The 18,243-nt window shown below is 43.9% G+C and overlaps 1 protein-coding gene across 1 annotated transcript in view; it reads right to left on the bottom strand.

Annotated features, from left to right (window-relative positions):
- The window catches only part of DNAH11 (dynein axonemal heavy chain 11), a 330,595-nt gene that overhangs the window by 305,723 nt on the left and 6,629 nt on the right, over positions 1-18,243 (bottom strand). Inside the window, 6 exon segments of the mRNA XM_045288657.1 lie at positions 3,769-3,936; positions 4,947-5,180; positions 8,660-8,871; positions 12,471-12,570; positions 13,216-13,405; positions 14,065-14,261. Coding sequence (XP_045144592.1) covers positions 3,769-3,936; positions 4,947-5,180; positions 8,660-8,871; positions 12,471-12,570; positions 13,216-13,405; positions 14,065-14,261 — 1,101 coding nt within the window.

The following is an 18,243-nucleotide window of genomic DNA, read 5'->3' as shown; positions in this document are numbered from 1 at the left end:
TTCACAATGATATTTTTGGTTCTGGGTCTTTGATGCCTGATACCTAATCCCATCGAAACCTCATGATCACATAGACTGGTGTGTTTCCTCCATGTGGACTTTACATTTGCTATGCACCCATTTTGTCTTCATCTTGAGCGATCCTGTCGGGAAGGTGAGCATCACAGAATGCCAGGTTATTAGAACAAAGTATTTTTGTGTTGAGGGAGTACTTAAGTAGAGGCCCAATGTCCATCTGCTACCTTGACACTTAACATATAAATATATGTACATAGATCTACTTCCCTATCATTATAAATATATTTACATATGTACATGCCTGTATTCAGACCTTTATAAATGCCCTTTCCCTCCTAGCTCTTTCCTTTATTTCCTTTTACTTTCCTCTTGTTCCACTTTCATGTTCAGCCTTCATTACGGTTTCAGTAATTCCTCTGTTACATTGCCCTTTATCAAGCCCACCAGGCACCTGTCCCCTCCTCACCATTGATCACTTGTTGTTCCCTTATCTTTTTATGTGTTTTTGAAGATTTTTTTAAAATCAGGAAACAAGTCAGAGGAGTCAAATCATGACTGTAAGGTGGATGCTTAATTATTTCACATCAAAACTCTGACACCATTGAGCTCTTTTGAAGAGAGGAATGATCAGAAGCATTGTCTTGTGGAGAAAAAGACTCTTGGGTGAAGCTTTCCTGAGCACTTTTCTGCTAAAGCTTTGTCCTTCTCAAAACACTGTCCTAATAAGCAGATGTTATCATTCGTTGGTGCTCCAAAAAGCTAATGAGAAAAATGCTTTGAGCATCCCCCCAAAACTGTTGCCATGACCTTTGCTCTTAACCAGTTTGCTTTGCTTTGCTGGATGACTTCCAACTCTTGGTAGTCGTTGCTTTGATCGTTCTTTGTCTTCAGGATCATCCTGGAAAGGCCACGTTCTATCTCCTGCATCTTCTCATTCCTTCCTAAAATGAGCTATCCATTTGTAAAGTGTCAGTTTCTCTGGACCATTGTTCCCATAAACCTTTCATAAAGCATCAATGATTTTGCCATTTTCTTGTGGCAAGACTTTAGCATAACTTTCATGTTTGTTCTTGCTTCAATTTTAGCAGAATTCATATTGCTCTGGTAGGGAATCTTTTCACATTGGTGCCTTATCCCTGTTAGTGCTTTTAGCCAAACTTGGCTAAGACATGTGATAACCAGTTAATGTAAGTTTACTGTGGCACAAAATAATTGAAACACATGCATGATTGTTGTTTTTTTACAAGCACATTTTCCATGAACTTTTTGAAGACCCTTCATATGGGAGGATTAAGAAGAGCCCCCACGGCAAGTTATTACTGTATCCAATCCAGGTATCCAAACCTCTGGGATTCAGAGGTAAGCCTTGAAATTTGCAAAGTAAAAATTTTAAATTTAAAAAGAACTCACTTCCCTCAATTCAATTCTAACTCAAGGCAACCCTATAGGACAGGGTATATAACTGCCCCTGTGGATTTCTGAGACTGCAACTCTTTACAGAATTGGAAAGCTTCCTTTCCCCCACCCACTCAGTGATTGGTGGTTTTGAACTGCTAATCTTGCTGTTAGCAGCCCAACATGTAATCACTATGCCATCAGGGCACCTGCACAAACTAAAATAGGGCCCCTCAAATCTTTCCAAAGAAATACTAAGTAGTTGCATGTGGTGAAAGCAAATACATTTTCTGTTCTTGTACTTGTGACTGTGCAGGCTTTGAGTAGAAATGGGGTTGCACTCAGAACTTTTGGTACTGCCAAGACAGCAACGTCCCTCAGTAGTTGATATGCTCAGATGCAAACATAAAGGTTGGAAGTTCAAACCCACCCAGAGTCACTTGGTAATCTTTCCAAGAAAGTTAGAACTGTATGATTCAACAATTCTACTACTAGGCATATATCCTAGAAAAACAAGAACCATGGTACTACAGACCTATGCACACCCACGCTCACTGATGTAGTATTCACAAGAAAGAAATGATGAAAACAATGTAAGTTACCCATCAGCAGATGAATGGATAAAAATCTATGGTGTGTACACACAATGGACCACTGCACAATGTTCAAGACTAGTGGTGTGTGTATGAAGCATCTCATCAATGGGTGAACTTAGACAACATAATGCTGAGTGGAATTAGCCCATTACCAAAGAACAAACACGAGACCACTCCCATAAAAAGTGAAGCCACAGTTTGCACACATGCCCACGTCCATTGGAGGGAGCTTCCAGCAAGTTCACGGAGAGGTTCCATGATCTTCCCCCTCCATTTCCCACAGACTGGGAGGCCCACCAGGACACACAGAACATTACAGAGAAGAATTCAGCTGACACAATGGAGTCACTGTGAGCCAGAACCAGCTCACCGGCTGGTAGTGGTACCACAGTGGCATGAGCTAAACGTAGACTCCTTTCTCTGACTCCTGTGCTCTTAACACTTCCTGAGAGTAAGTGCCTGCGAGGAAATCCACGATTCTTCTGCTACTGAAACCCCCCCTTCCCTGGGCGGGGTCTGTGCTTCTCATGAAGGCTCTGTCTCCAATTCTTCTCTCTTGGGGGCTCATGTGGTCAGGAGACAGCCTTCCCGCCGAGGATCATTCAGTATACATCTGTGGCGCGCCTATCAAGGACCAGACACCTTACAAGGTGCTGGGAAGGAGCTCAAGATTGCTCCACACCTAGGGCCCTCCTACTTTCACACAAATTACAGGTTGTCAGTTAATCAGGGAGTTCCAGACAATGTCAGCGTCCTTTGCCATTAACTTCATTTCCTCAGAGTTGGCTACAATTCAGATGGTTTTGCTTGCAGGGAGTCCCTGGTTGGTACAAGCAGTTATGTGCTGGGATGGCATTCAAGTTTACTCACAGACCTGAAAAAACCAGCCATTGAAGCCCTGAGAGCCACAGTTCTACCATCAAACACACTACCAGCAGTCAGTCAACTTGAGAGCAACTCTGTTTTTTCCAAGTTTGCTAACCCTGTCCTTGCATAATTAGCATACTCTCCTTGTATATTTCAAAAAAACAAATATATTTATCTAAGTATCAACACAGTAGGGACAAATTCAACACAACACACGAGAACAGGAGTTAAATTTTGCTTCTGACAGTCGCATGGCACTGTTCTTGCAAACCCACCACAATGAAGCTATTTTTATCCTGGAGCGGCAGGATGCTTGCCCGCAGCTCCCTGGCCATGACCTCACACTTTTGCGCGAAGCGACACAGCACAGGAACCAAGACGTCTGAGTGCTTCCGGCTACTTTCCGAGGTTGCAAATGTGAAACTGCAATTAGCTCTAAAGCATAGCAGAAAAGTATTGTAGTGACAACATGCATCTTAACAATATGCAAGTATGTAAATGACTAAGGTAAAATGAAAGGTTCAAACAGATTTCAAACAATTATCAAGTGATTCTGGGAAAGGCTGAAGTACGACCACTTGAGTCACATGGGTATCAAACAGTCAGGTCACGGCCCGTTAGGACGGCAAGTTCCTTTTCAACAGATGTAACCAAGAAACAAATCCAGACCCAATCCGCTGTTGCATGAGAGGCAGTTCTTAACTGAAAATGCAAGGGCTCAATCCTGGCTCGGACGGACCATTCCCTAGCCAAGAGGCTTCAGGCAAGGCCGCTCATCTCCCCAGGCCCTAGAGGCTGGACTCTGTGCCGCCTCGTATCCCTGGGGCCTCTGCTTGTCTCCAGCTTCCACCGGCAGAAGTCTACAGACTGGAAAGGCAAGGTGCGAAATTACCGTGTTCCTGTCGTCCGTGGGGTCGTACGTGCTCTGCACGAATACTTTACAGAGTTCCGAAAACTCTTCATTCATCTCGCAGATCTGCCCATTGAACACAGCTCCCCTGGAACCGCCGAATTCCAGTCGCTCCAGCTTTTCAAATTCCAGTATGGTGACAAATATGTCCTTCGTGAAAACACAGTGAGAGAACTTTTCACATGTCAAAGGCAGAGCATTTCAGACTTGTACACTGAGTGCACGGGCACTGAACGGGATGGAAACTATGGCTGAACTAATGGAAGACGAAGACGGCTCGGTCTTAACCTGGAAGACTCTTTTTCAGGTTACTGCAAATTCTCTCAGCCCGGGCAACTTCCTAACTTACCCTAGCTAGCTGCACATCCCCTGAAGTCTGCAACCTACCGATGAGACGCCGGATCTTCCAGTAGCATCCAAGCGTCCTACGTTCAGCTGGCTACGCGTCGCAGGGCATCAGCCCACCAACTCGGAGGGTGCCTTCGGGTTGCTATGAATGCCACGTGGCGGGGACTTTCAAGCGGTATTTAGGCTGATTACGTAGGAAGGAGAGTTTTCAAAACATAAAATTCCAATTTTAAATGAAATTTCAAAAAAACCTTATTTTTGATGGAAAAGCCTAAGCTTGCTGCTTTACAAAAATAAAAACCCTTAGCTGGCTTATCCCATCAACGGGTGTGCGTGTGTGCATGCGTGTATACAACATGTGGGTGTTTTTATTCAATGTTTAAGAACTGTTAAAATAGTTCCAGAGTACTTATTCCTTTTCTTAATATGCATAAATAATTTTAATAGTTTATACTGTTGATAAACTAAAAGATAGTGTGTTTTTATTATCAAATGGGTCTGCAGGGATAAGATTCCAATTTGAAACCTGAGGGGAAAAGGAGAGTCATTTGCAGCCGAGCCCGATTTGCAACTGTCTTCCACAAGCTGTGGTCACGAAGCACCCTGGGACCTGGAGAGGCCACCTAGACTCAGCCTGACACTGGAATCCAGCCAGGGCGAAGGGAGTCCACCTAGAGCTTGTAAAAGGGTACTTACAGCTCTGCTAGAATCACTCCCGAGCAGAATGGCGTGTTCCCTAGGACACACGAGAAGCGGAAAGGTTTCAGAAAGCACCCACATGATGCGCGTACAGCAAGCCAGCAGACAAGTACCTCTAGTTTCATTAAACGGCCGAGAAACTTGTCAAATCTGTGAAACACCAGGTGAGACTGGAAGTCCCATGGCGTCAGCTCTCTGCTTCCTGTGAAATAGCCTTCCAGGCCTTTCTGAGAGTTGAAGAAAGAGCTTCTGAAAGTCCGTAAGACGTGCGTGGCGATCTGCACCTTTTCCAGGGAGTCTTCCACCTCTCCCTTCAGCAGGTCTTCGGGGGCAAGGTAAGCTATTGCCTAGGATTGAGTAAAAGGAATTACAACACAAACAAAACATTTAACAGTTTTTCTTGTAACTGCCTCAGTTTCAATGAGCTGATTTGAAACGTCTAAGACAATGTCGAGAATGAGGCCAGCCCTGCTGTGCGACAGGAAACTTGGGTTTCAGTAATGGACATGTATGTGTCACACTGAGTTGTAGGAAACGGCTTTTTCTGAATTTATCCATTGTAGCGATAACTAATTTTTCACTAAGCCCCATCGCTACAACTGTGTCCTCAGAATGGGCATAGATGTCCCCGCAAGCAACAGTTCTGTACAACTCACTCTGAATACAAGGACAGACACAATCCCGGGAGGAGAGGATCTATTAGATCAGCCACTCTTGACCATCTGCTCACCGTACCTGTCAGGTGAGCAAGCTGTTTTGGTGGCTTAAGCAGTAGAGGACATAAAGCTCATGAAGCTATGCCACAGGAGCTACTTTTGATTAAAAGGGAGGGGAAGAAGGCTGGGAGCACGAGAACCGCCCGACCTGCAGACACTGACTAGCTGACCCGCGGAGTCCTGTTCAGATTCTCGCGGGGCATCCTCTGGGTTCCTCCAAGTTCTCTGTCTTTGCTCTCATGGATCTTAACCACTTGGAGCCCCCACTTCAGAGCAGCCAGTGGTGGCAATGCAGTCACCTGAGCAGCGACCTCCGGAGCGCTGGCACCTCATCGCACCCATTCGGATGGCCAAGCCAGTTTCCTGTGGTCTCTAACTTTTCATTGGTGCCTGGCATTCTGGACGTTAGATGAAGCTTTCCAAATTTGTGTATTGACAACTTTTTAAAAAAAGATTTTCAAAAGAGCGTGCAAAAGAATGACTGCATTGGCTTGGGGTCGAACACATCTGCTAGAATGGCATCTTAGGGGCTCTGAGGTCTAACACGGGAACAACTCAAAGGTTTAGTTAAAACATTGAAATCAATCGCAAATATAATTTTTTAAACTGTGATGAAACAAGGTACAAATTAAGAAGTCACATGGTACCATCAGATATCCATCCAAATTTTGTTTTAAATGATAATGCTCCAACCTGGTAAGGTATAGCAAAACTTATTCTGCATTGCTTGTGGCAATCTACGTAGCATAGTTATTTTGAAAGCCATTGGTTAATACTAAACATTGCCCAAGAGTGGTGATTGTACCCTTGGAATAACAGCAGGAATTCCTATTAAACAAACGATGTAAGAGATGAAAAACAAGATTTGGGTAAGAAATAGTTTTCTGAAGAGTTGTTTGTAATAGAGGAGCCTGGAAATGACCAAAATATCCCACAATCATAAAATCACCTTTGAAGATGCAAGTTAAAAAAAGTGTTTGTTTGATAACATTTTAGAAACATGTGTAAATGTTTCAGGGGAGGAGAAATATCAGACGCTGCATTTTAGGGTGATAGAATTGCAGGGCTATTACCATTTTTAGAGATGTGATGCAATAAGAATACTTTTACCATTAGCATATTATTTGTTATGTTATAATCAACCTACTAACGCCTTATTTTAAAATCAGGAGCACAGCAGAGTAGTTAAGAGTCTGCTGCTTACTACCATCAGCTGGGTGCTGCGGAGAAAGGTAGCGCTTGTTTCATTATAACTGACGTTGCTAAGTGTGCCTATGCCAGGGGGTGGCGGTGAGAGGATTAAGTTCACCAACTCCGGGAAAGCACTGAGAAAAGCACCTGGCAAACCATAGACATTCTACAAGTGGTCACTACTACTTACTAACCACATCGAATAAATAAGTAAAACGAGATGACAATGTAAAAGGAGGGGACTTCCCAGGTATAAAAGGTGGCTCATTGTTGACTTTTGATTCATTAAAGCTACAAGGTCTTGAATCTGCCCCCTGAAGAATTCAAGACACCAGGTCAACAGAAGTTTTGGACAGACGTTTGAAATCGTAACTAAGGCACCAGAGAAGCTACATTATTGCCTCCAGTGCTTGGCAAACTCTGGCACTTGGCAAAGGCCTGGGAATAATAGGTTTATGGGCTCATGGTAACCAAGACTCCTTTGTAAACCACTTACACCCAGGAATGGCCACAGCCAGGGCGAATTCTCTGAACAGGGCTTTGCAGTAAAACCAGTTGGGTTATTCTCGGAGTGAGACAATGAGTCCGGAAAATGATTGCAGATAAAGATACTTAAGCATCAACCAGGAATCAGAGTATTTCAAGACATTCTGTCTATACAACTCCACTTCTATTTTAAACTTTTTTCCCCTTAGTATATCTCAAGAAGCAACAAAAACTTCATGGAAAAGAGAATGAAAACATAATTGCATTTTTCCCTGACTTTTTTGACATCCTTTGTACAGGCCTTTTGGGGACAGAGGAAACATTTTCTTCACTTTCTGGAAGTCTTATCAGCTAGGGTTTCTAGGGGAAAGCAAAAGGGCCGCTACAGGGGGGTTTGTGCATATCTGCTTTTTGTCAGAAACCGCCTAGTATCTATTAGCATCCTAGGTCCGTTTCTCTTGTGCTTCACCACTGGGACACCCAACAGAAAACAGTGCAAGACAAACTGCACTAAGGTGGTCAAGGGTAACATCATATTAGTAGAAAGGCAAAAATACAGAATGATGAGTAAGAAGGAGATGGCCCCATCAACGTTGAAAAAGCCAGGGAAGAGATTTCTGTCATGGGACAGCTAAGAGACACTTGCACCCAGTACTAATTCAGATCCTGTCTCCTGGGAGGACAATTGAGACAAGGTGGTGTAGGGAATGCAAGGGGGGGTGGGGTGCTGGGGAGGAAAGGGGGGTGTGGGGAGTGAACAGAGAGGGTCAGAGGAGGGAGCACTAGAACAGTTGGCTATTTCACAGCTTGGTTTGAAGGCGATGTGACCATGGGGGTGGGGTGGGGGAGGCTCTAAATTAGATGTGGTGATTGCACAATTCCCCTTGCTGTAACTGAATGATTGGATTGAGCCAATGATTGAATTGGAAAAGAAAAAGAAACCCTAAAGTCACTTTAAAGAAAGATAGTGTGTTAAACAAAATCCAGCAACAACGTGTCTGTGACGGGACCCGAGTTATTTTTGGAGTTCTTCTACCTTGTCATTTAGGACAAAACGTTATCTAGCTTTTGGTACCACAAAAGTTCTTTCTGACAAAAGGAAAAGATGTTCTTCAAAAAAAAGATGTTCTAATTATACCAAAAACAAACAAACTCACTGCCATCAAATTGATGCCGACTCATACCTACCCTATAGGACAGGGTGGACCCGCCCCTGTGAGTATAGACAACTAACTGTTCCTGAGTTGAAAGCCCCATCTTCCACCTGAGCAGCAGCTGGTGGTGTTGAACTGCTGACCTTGTGGATCATAGCCCCATGCGTAACCACTATGCCACCAGGGCTGTATGCCAAGATTACATGTTTATCACTGGTTTCATAAAGCCTAGTACGTGACAAGGATTTCTCTTGTTCCTTTATGTTTAATACAACATACCTGGTCAATGAAGAGATTACCAAACTCCTGTAGTAATACTATAATCCGAGCCGGGGTATTATAAAAACTGGAATGACTCCAGATCAGGCAGATGGTATGAAACAGTGGGGCAATCAACAGGTGTGACTGTGGGAATTCTGTCTCCTGGAGACGCTGAATGTGCCTCCTCAGGGGTCTCAGGTAAACGTCTACATCTTGGGCTTCCAGGAGAGCTGAAATGAAGGAGAACCCAGTTGAGGATGGCCCAGGACTTCAAAGAGCAATGTAAAGCAAGATGCTTCTATAAGGCTCTCCCGCTATCCAAAAGTCAAGTTCCTATGAAACAGTGGGTAAGCAGATATGGGATTAAGCAACGAAGCAGTTACCATTAAACAAAAGGAAGCTTTTTAGTGTTCCTGGACCCAAAAACAACTTACCAAATCAAACCAAGTACCGCAGAAAGCTAACATAACACTAACAGAAGGGTCTTCACAGACACGGCTCAAAGCTATGGCAGCCTGATGCCAAGACACCCAATGTAGTTCCCAGGGAAAGAACCTGGCAATGCCCCTCTCTGCACGCACTGATGTGCAATGCCTCTTTCATGATACCCCTTTTATATGCCTTTTGGTGTCTGGGGTGGGGGTGGGGGTGGTCAAATTTGGTTTATCATGCTTGGTTTATTAGGTTTGGTTTATCTAAACACTAGTTCCGCTTCTAAAAGCAAAAATCCTCCTTAGATTTCTTTCCATTAATGAAAACAGGCCTGAGGGTAAACCCTTTCATGAAGGTGAAATGGTATTATATGCACGCACTTCCACAAAGTGAAATACTTAAAACACCGGCATGTTTCTTTGTGCATTATTGATCACTGTACATCTGATCAGTTTGCAGGACTTTGTCCACCTGTAATTCAACCATCACAAGAGTATTGTCAGTTGCCATCCAATAGGCTCTCGCTCCGTGACCTCATGAACAACAGAACAAAGCAGTCCTGGGAACATGCCACCTTTCTGACCCTTGGTCTGCTGATGTTCACTGCTGTCTCTTTTTAGTGCCTGGCAACCTAGAAGGTTCCCCCTTCCGACACCATGTCAAACAGTATTCTCTTGTGATCCCAGGAGCTTCGTTGGCTATTTTTTAGAAGTAGATCACCAGACCTTTCTTCCTAATTGACTTTCATTTGGACGCGCTTCTGAAACCTATCCACCTAGAGTAAGTGGAGAGATATTATCCTGTTACGTGCAACATGTTATACTTCAAGACAGATCTTGGTATCCCTCCGGTTCCATTTGTCATTCCCAGCATAGTAAATCATTTGGCTGTCCAAGCCAGTCCATTTCGGCTCACTAATATGTAGGATGAGCAATCTTTATGCATCCCATGTCAGTACTGATGACTTTCAGTTTCCCTAGATTCATACTTCCTACATTCCACGTTCTGGTTATTATCGACTGCTTGCAGCTGTTTCTTCTCCAGTTGAGTTGGCCCTTTCACAGGGGTCCCCTAAGACCGTTGGAAAACGTATTTCCGATGGTCTTAGGAACTGAGACACCGCTCCTCTATCCATCTCCCGGCAGGTCTGCCCACAAGCAGAGAAGTTGATCTGGTGAGAAAGAAGTGATCTCAACCTTTGCACTGACGTTGACTTTTTACGCACATTGTCACAAAATGTAGCCATGTACTTTACTGTTGTTATATTGAGACTGATACCCATACCACACCATGCTTCAAGAGAAAATTTCATTTATTTGTAATTAGAAATAAATATTTCATAATATATAATTACTGGTACATATTGTTTTTGTGATTAATCACTATGTTTTAATTATGTTCAATTTGTAACAATGAAAACACATCCTGCATATCAGATATTTATATTATGGTTCATAATACTAGCAGCATTACAGTTATGATGTAGCAACAAAAATAATTTTCTGGTTGGGGTCACCACAACAGCAGGAACTGTATTAAAGGGTCGCAGCATTAGGGAGGTTGAGAACCACTGAGCTAAACCCTCAGAAATGAAACACCTATTCTTTCTAGCTCCTTCTGAATGTGGAAGCTCTGCTGAAACCTGTTCACACTGACCATGCTGTCAGTGCATACATATGCTCCTATGATAGGCAGCGTTTTACTGCAAGATAGATCTTAAAATGTTCTTTTTGGAGACAGGTGATAGCCTTCCTGTCCAGGTGGTCCCTCCTGCCGTAGCAAACCACATGACTGTACAATTCAGTCCTTTCCGGCTCACTAGTATGTAGTGAGTACAATACTGTCCTTTCCGGCTCACTAGTATGTAGATGTCAATCTGTATGCATCCTAGGTCAATTCCGATGGCTCAATTTTCCTAGCGCCCTACTCCCTACCTTCCGTGTTCTGGTTATTCCAGCATGCGTGCAGCTCTGTCTCCTCCCTCTGGGTCGTGCAACATAAGCAAAGAGGCGTTGAAAGCTCGGCTCCCTCCACGTTGTGAAGGTTGACTGTACGGAGGAGTTGCCATCCTCCACTGTATTTCGGGCACTTTTCAACCTGAGGGCGGAGCCCTGGGGTAGGAGTGAGTACAGGTTGGGCTGCCATCTGCAAGGCCAGCAGTATCCAACTCCAGCAGCAATCAGGAAGAAAGATCGGCTTTCTACTCCCATAAAGCGTTCCAGTCGTGGGAACTCACAGGGACAATTCTACCCTGTCTTCTAGGGTTGCTGTGAGTCAGCATCGACTCGATGGCAGTGAGTTTGGGGTTTTATTTAGTCCAACCAGAGGGGCGAATCTTTTGGGACTACATCAGAAATTATGTAAGATATGCAGTGGCTCAGCCCTCAGAAATGGACCCCCTATTCCTTCTTAATCTGGAGGCTCTGCTGAAAGCCGCTCACCATCAGTGACCCTACTGGCATTTGAAGGAGTGGTGGCTTAGTGTCCAGCACCACAGCACCAGGCCAGCCAACAGTAGGGAGCACTACGACTAGATAAACCAAACAGGACAAACACACACAATGGATTTCTACTCAACCATCAAGAGACAGGGAGTCCTGCTGCCTCCTATAACATGAATGAACCCTGAAAAGATTAAGCAGAGTAAAATAAGGCAGACACAAAAGGACAGACTGGATGACTCAACTTACATGAATAATCTAGTGAGGATAATGCAGAGAGACAGAAAGTAGACAAGTGGTTAGTAGAGGCTGGGGGAGGTAGGAAAAATGGGGAGTTATTGAATACTATGGACAGAGTTTCTATTTGGGGAAATAAGTGGGTTTTCAAAATAAATAGTAGTTACACCACACTATGAATATAACTAGAGCCATTGAAATATACACTTAAAATTAATAAATGGTCAGATCTGTGTTATATATGTTAATATATACATTATGTTAATATATACTTGTGTATAATGTATATGAGGGAGCTTCAAAAATTCATAGATGAAATTAAAAGATAATGGGACATTCTGCATATTTTTGAATCCCCCTCACCACACACCCACACCCACACCAGTATGCAGGTACAAAAGGGCTCTAAAAGCTCATGACGAAATGAAATGACAAGGGAGTGGAATTTCCCCACGAGCGTTTTAAAGTCGCCTCATACCTATGCTAACAACAACAGTTCTCGGATGCCACATTTTTGGTATGAACCTGCTATATTGCTGGCGTGCTCACGACAGGTTAGTCTCGCTGTGAGAGAACGTGAGTGTAGTCTTCGTAGACCTGAGAGCAGCCTTGTCCTGAGCATGAGCACACCGATGGTGGGGCAGCTGGTTCAGCCGAGCAGGCTGGAGCCAGATCAGGAGGGGCGCAGATGCCAACGCAAGCAAGAGGGTCTCACTCACCATGTGTCACAGTTGCAAAAATCTCTTCCAGAGCTGGAAAATAACTGCTCCGCTTGGTCTTCAGGATCTTAGCCATTTTGAAGACAATTGGAGTCTGGAGCTATTATTTTTTTAAAGCAATATGTGCGGAATTAATTGCTAAATCAATGCATTTGGTAATAAAATACTTCAAGTACATTCCACTCATACACAATACACAGTATGTAATACTCAAAGGCATATCTGGTTTCAAGTTGGAAACATTTTTCTAGATATATTTTGCCTTAAACTTATATTCTTTTGCTTCTAGTTTTCTTAAAATTTCAAAAAACACATCATAGTCAATGGACGTATTAATATGTTTGGAAAACATTAACTTTCGATATAAAAATGCTTACTGTTTCCCCAAAATAACTAAGAGGCATATGAATGAATGTCTGAGTTTGGGGGACATTAAGTAACTTACTTGTATGGCAAGCCCCAACTGAGAGAGCGAAGTTAGCTCTTGCAAAGCTGCTTCTCTCTCTACTCGGCAAGACCCTCCGCCCCAAACCAATTAAACTGACAACATTAATTAAAGCTCACAATCCTCCCTCAGTGTCACCCAGGGGAACTGCTCCTTTCCTGTGGTCACCAAGCATTCCAGTGATTCACATGCTGTCAAAATAGACCCCAGAGACCTTGGAAATCACTGCTCTGGGGGCCAAATCCCACACTTGACATGGCTGATTCTCTTTGGAAGTAATTTCCAGGACGATCTACTTACTTGTTGGTAAATGCACACTAGATTCTCGCTCCTCGTCTTCCAGAATGCTAACTCGGCCTCAGGCTTCAGGGGAAGACCATTCCGCAAAGGCTTCGCCGAGTCTTGGTCGACAGTTTCTTGAATCTGATGTGACCAGTGAATAACCACAGACTCAATCGCATGAAGTATGAGCCTTTCATTTGCCTCTAGCCTATGGACATTGAAATAATTAAAAAATAGCTCAAATATTAATAATTTGATCCCCAAGAAGGCAGGACTTGGAGTTTAATGAGTTGTTTTATGGACCTACAAACTGAAGTAGTACAGATACTTTGAAATCAGATAGATATCAGTTATTCTATGGCCTTGATATGCGCTGTGGCCATAGGGGATTGTCAATGATCTGTCTTTAAAATGAAGATACTTTGTTAAAGAATTACCACATCCTCAAACCTCTTACATGGTCATTGACATCATAGTGATTATTGAAGCTTGCTTTTTCAAAGCCTGCTTTGGAAGAAGTAACTCATATCGTATTTTTGAACATTATTTTAAAAGCATGGTGAGTTATGCCAATTCTGTATTCTGCTAACGCTTTGCTGGGGGCATGATATCAACTAGATATGGTGGCTCTCCATTTTAATACTTTGCCTGCACCATAAGCCAGAATCCCCGGGTGATGCAATCAGTTAAGCACGGGCTACAAAATGAAAGGTTGGCAGTTCAAGTCCACCCAGGGGCCCCTCATAAGGGAGTGCTAGAGGGCCGCTTCCCAAAGGTCTCCTCTGCACACAAGGCGATCCCCGGGAGTCAGAACCGACTTGATGGCAACTGGTTTCAGTGAGGTTTATATGTCAGATGGTTACCTACTTGGTCTCTGGAGAATTCTGATCCAGTTCAATCCTTCTTGCAATAGTGGGAATCGGTAGAAGTATTCTTCCTGACATTTTTCCCCTAAAAATATGCATTTTGTATTTCATGACTTCTATGTGACTGTCCATATCTTGCGAAATAAAACAGGACCAGGATTTGTGGTTGCTCTTATTAGATAAAATCGGCACTAAAACCTAGAGAGAGAAGCATTATACGCGGCACGTCAATGAATTGTCACTCGACTCAAAGATATTGCCATACAAAGTCAGCAGCAAAGCCCATCCATTTCATAAAGATCCTCATGGTATACCATATTTGCAAAGAGAGGATCATGCCAGTGAGCCAATTAGACTTGGCCAATTAGACAGACATTCTTTCAAAGAAGGAGGTGCTCTATGTACTGCTTGCTACTCATTTTCCCATTTATCAAGCATTTGCAGAGGCTTCCAGTGAGCCCAAAGTTGCAAGAAATAAGAAGAAATCCATTCAAGTGGGCAGGCTGAGTTTTAAAATGCAAACAGAACACAGTGTCAGGCGTGTGAATGAAAACCCTCTGAATCACATGGCAAGGAGGAGGGAATTCATCTTCTCAAGCCCTGGTGGCATCGCTGTGAATTAAAGTTTGGGTAGTGAGAAAGATTTCAATTCAACCAAACTTTTTTTCAGAACTTCTATTAAATTGAGATCAAATAAAGCCATATGTGGGATCCATGTGGAAAAAAACTTAGAAATTGTGGGATTTTTTGGTGGGTGAAGGGAGACAGCGGATGGTATAAAATATGAAAGTAAAAATAATTTGTAAATTGTCAAGGGCACACGAGGGTAGAAGAGTGGGAGGAGGAGGGTTAAAAAGAGGAGCTGATACCAAAGGCTCAACTAGAAAATAAATGGCAACATACATACAAACGTGCTTGATACAATTGATGTGTGGATTATTATACGAGCCCCCAATAAATTTATTTATTAAAATTTTAAAAATACTCTCAGTCTCACATGTTAGATAAAATGAGTTGGTTGAGTACACAAAGCCGATCTCATCCTTCTAATCCGCTTCCAACATCAAGCACTTTTAATCATTTTTCTGGATCAAATCTATCAAGTTTATCAGTGTTATACCAAGAAGAAATATGCTCAGAAGAATCCTAATGCACCTTTAAAAGAATTGATGCTGACAATACGATGTTCTAGATAAAAACACACCAGAAAATGCATTTTTGTTTCCTCCTGGTGTGGCAGCAAACCTCCAAACTGTTGTGACTTGTGACTCCCCTGAACATGTTACAATCCCAGCCCTCGTAGCCCGTGCACCCAATGCCATGCCATCACCTGCCTTCAGGTAAGGGAGGCTGGGGTCGTGAGGCCATCCCTGTGCCGGAGGAGACTGTTCTTCAGACACAGAGGGAGGCAAGTACACACACAGAGAAGAGATGCTCAGCGAGGATCCCCAAAAGGAGCAAGAGGGCAACTGACAAAGCAGGAGTCAACCAATCCGCGACTCTGATGTGGACTTGCAGTCCTGCGAACTGCGAGGGAAAATATTTCTGTTCTTTAAAATCTCCCACTTGTGGTGAATGCTAAAGAAGAGACGTGGTACAGCAGCAGCAGGGCACTGAGACAGCTGCCTGATGACGTGTCCGTGCTCCCCGCCCACTGCATGCAAAGCCAGGAACACGGAAATGCAAAGGGCTGCTGCTCGCCTGGGCCCAGCGAGTTAGGACCAAGAAAGTGGAACCCTCAGTGGAAGGAATGCCCTTAGAGGTGATGGTTCAGAGGCAGGTGACAACATAGGAGCCGTGCCTGCCTCTGGGAGGGTGAGGGGCCAGGGCTGACTTTCCAGAAAAGGGGCTAGACTTGTTTTCAATCCTGAGGGTGTAAGGTTAGAGCAAGCAGGCATTCCAGAAAACTGAAGAGCAGTACACAAGAGTCACAGGCAGCTTAGGCAGCACGGTGCTTACGGGAAACTGCTCCTGGTCTGGTGTTTGTGCCAGGGCCAGCACTAGTAAGCAGAAAGGAACAAGGTGGATTCGGAGGGGAAAGGCAGGGGCAAGCCTAGGAAGGGTTTGGAAAAGCTGACTGCAAAGGTTAGGCTGGCTGGAGCCATTATGTACAGATCCACGAAGCAGCTCCTTTGTAGATCACACCAAAATGAAAACCAAGCCCATTTCCGTCAAGTCTATGCAGACTCATGATGACCCCATGTGCAGCTGCGCAGAATTGCTCCATCAAGCTACAGAGGACTTTCTGCCACGATGCTGGCAGGCGGGTTTGAACTGCCAACCTTTAAGTTAGTAGTCAAGTGCAAACCCCTTACACCACGGGGCCTCTTTAATCAACCCGATACTGATAGCTCTTCTGCAATATCGAGAGCAAGGACAGTTCTGGCTGATGTGAGTTACTGGCTTCTGTTTCCCACTTGGGCCCTGTTTACTGACCTGTGATCGAGCCGGCTTCCTCACAAACGCCACTGTGTGTGTCACCACGCATAGATAATGCTGTCGTGAAACCCCGTGCCACAGGCTGAGGGAAGTCATTAGCCAGGCAAACAGCTGGACCAGTAAATATGGTTTGTACCACCACAGTTCCAGGATGTATTTCTCCACGACAGGACAGTCTGTTTTCCAAAAACTCTATGCAAAATCATTCAATGAAGCTGAGCTTTCATGGGAACTTTGTGTTTCGTGTCTGTGGTTTATGAAAAAAACTCCCAAATTTTTGCCATGAACCAAGAAGCTAAGCAAGTAAAAATAAAGAGCAACAAGTGCCTGCTCACTTTGTTTCTCCTTATTTCTGTTCCTCGCGTCACTGTTTGTAAATGGGGTACAGGGGGTGGGCTCTCATTGCAACGGTGCTTAAATAAGTCCACATCACCACTTGGAAAACACTTGGGAAACACAGGGATCTGGGCCCCTCCAAGACCCTTACAATTGGAATCTCCAGATGCGCCAAACAGCAACACAATACTTCCTTTCAGCTGGGTAAACAGTCACGGTTATTGAGGCCAGCATAACATGTGCTGAAATAACCACATGCCAGTTACACACTTTGCTAAATATGATTATAATCTATAGGGACATATAGGCAGATGTTCAGCTGTCCAGGGGCAGATGGTGAACTCAATTCGGGGCCAGTTGGGTTTGAGATGTCCATTACATATTGAGAGATGTCAGCAGGGCAAGGGATGCCTGAGCTCAAAATGTGGGACAAAGGCTTAGGATGGAAAAGAGAGCTTGGGAATTCTTGATCAGCACCAAACTGTTAATTACTGCATATCTGAGTCAGATTCAACGACTACATAATACTGAATAGTAATGATGATTATAACAAGTCATTTAAATGAGAGGGGGATAATTAAAAGTGGCATGTACTCTCCCTTCCGTTCAAAGTAGGAGCCTTGGTGGCACAGTGCTGATGCACAGGGCTGCTAACCACAAGGTCAGCAGTTAGAACCCCCCAGCTGCTCTCTCGAGAAAGACGGGGCTTTCTACCCCATAGACAGTTACAGGCGTAGAAATGCACAGGCTCCGTTAGACCCTGTCCGAAAGGGTCACCAGGAGTCGACATCAACTCGATGGCAGTGAGGGTTTTCTCCCTTCACTGTTCAAAATAAGGAGCCTTGTTGGTAGAGTGGGCTACACACTGGGTCAACTACAAGGTCAGACGCTTGAAACCATCTTAGAAACCCACAAGGGCCGTTGTACACGTTCCTATACAGTCACTATGAGTTGGAAGTAATTCATTGTCAGTGAGTTCTGTTTTCAGTTCAAAACACATACTTGGTCTATCCAGTCCTCGACTCCATGCCACTCACAAACCCTAACACTGGAAGACCTCCTCAGTCCTTTCTAACTCCAGTACTCTCTCAGTCACGTGATCCCTCCTCTATCCCCCGAGTCACCAACCCACATCTTATATTAATGTGTTTTGCTTCTTTTTCATGAACAAATCACTAGAAAGTTGGGCATTAATAAACTGGGAATGCAAATCAGAAAGGACCACTAACATTCTGTGTAACACCACCACCTCCAAACTTAGCCCCCCTGATAAAAAACACTCAGAGAGCATGTATTCCTAGTACTATCTTCCAGTATACCGTTTATACTCGAGTGTAAGCCGACCCGAATCTCAGCCAAGGCACCTAAGTTTACCACAAAAACTGCATTAAAAGTGTACTGAAAA

This window comes from Echinops telfairi, unplaced genomic scaffold (assembly GCF_000313985.2).
Source record: "Echinops telfairi isolate 266 unplaced genomic scaffold, ASM31398v2 ScPeMD7_23;HRSCAF=83, whole genome shotgun sequence".
NCBI classification, from domain to species: Eukaryota; Metazoa; Chordata; class Mammalia; order Afrosoricida; family Tenrecidae; genus Echinops; species Echinops telfairi.
This window is presented reverse-complemented; position numbering and strand designations above follow the sequence as displayed.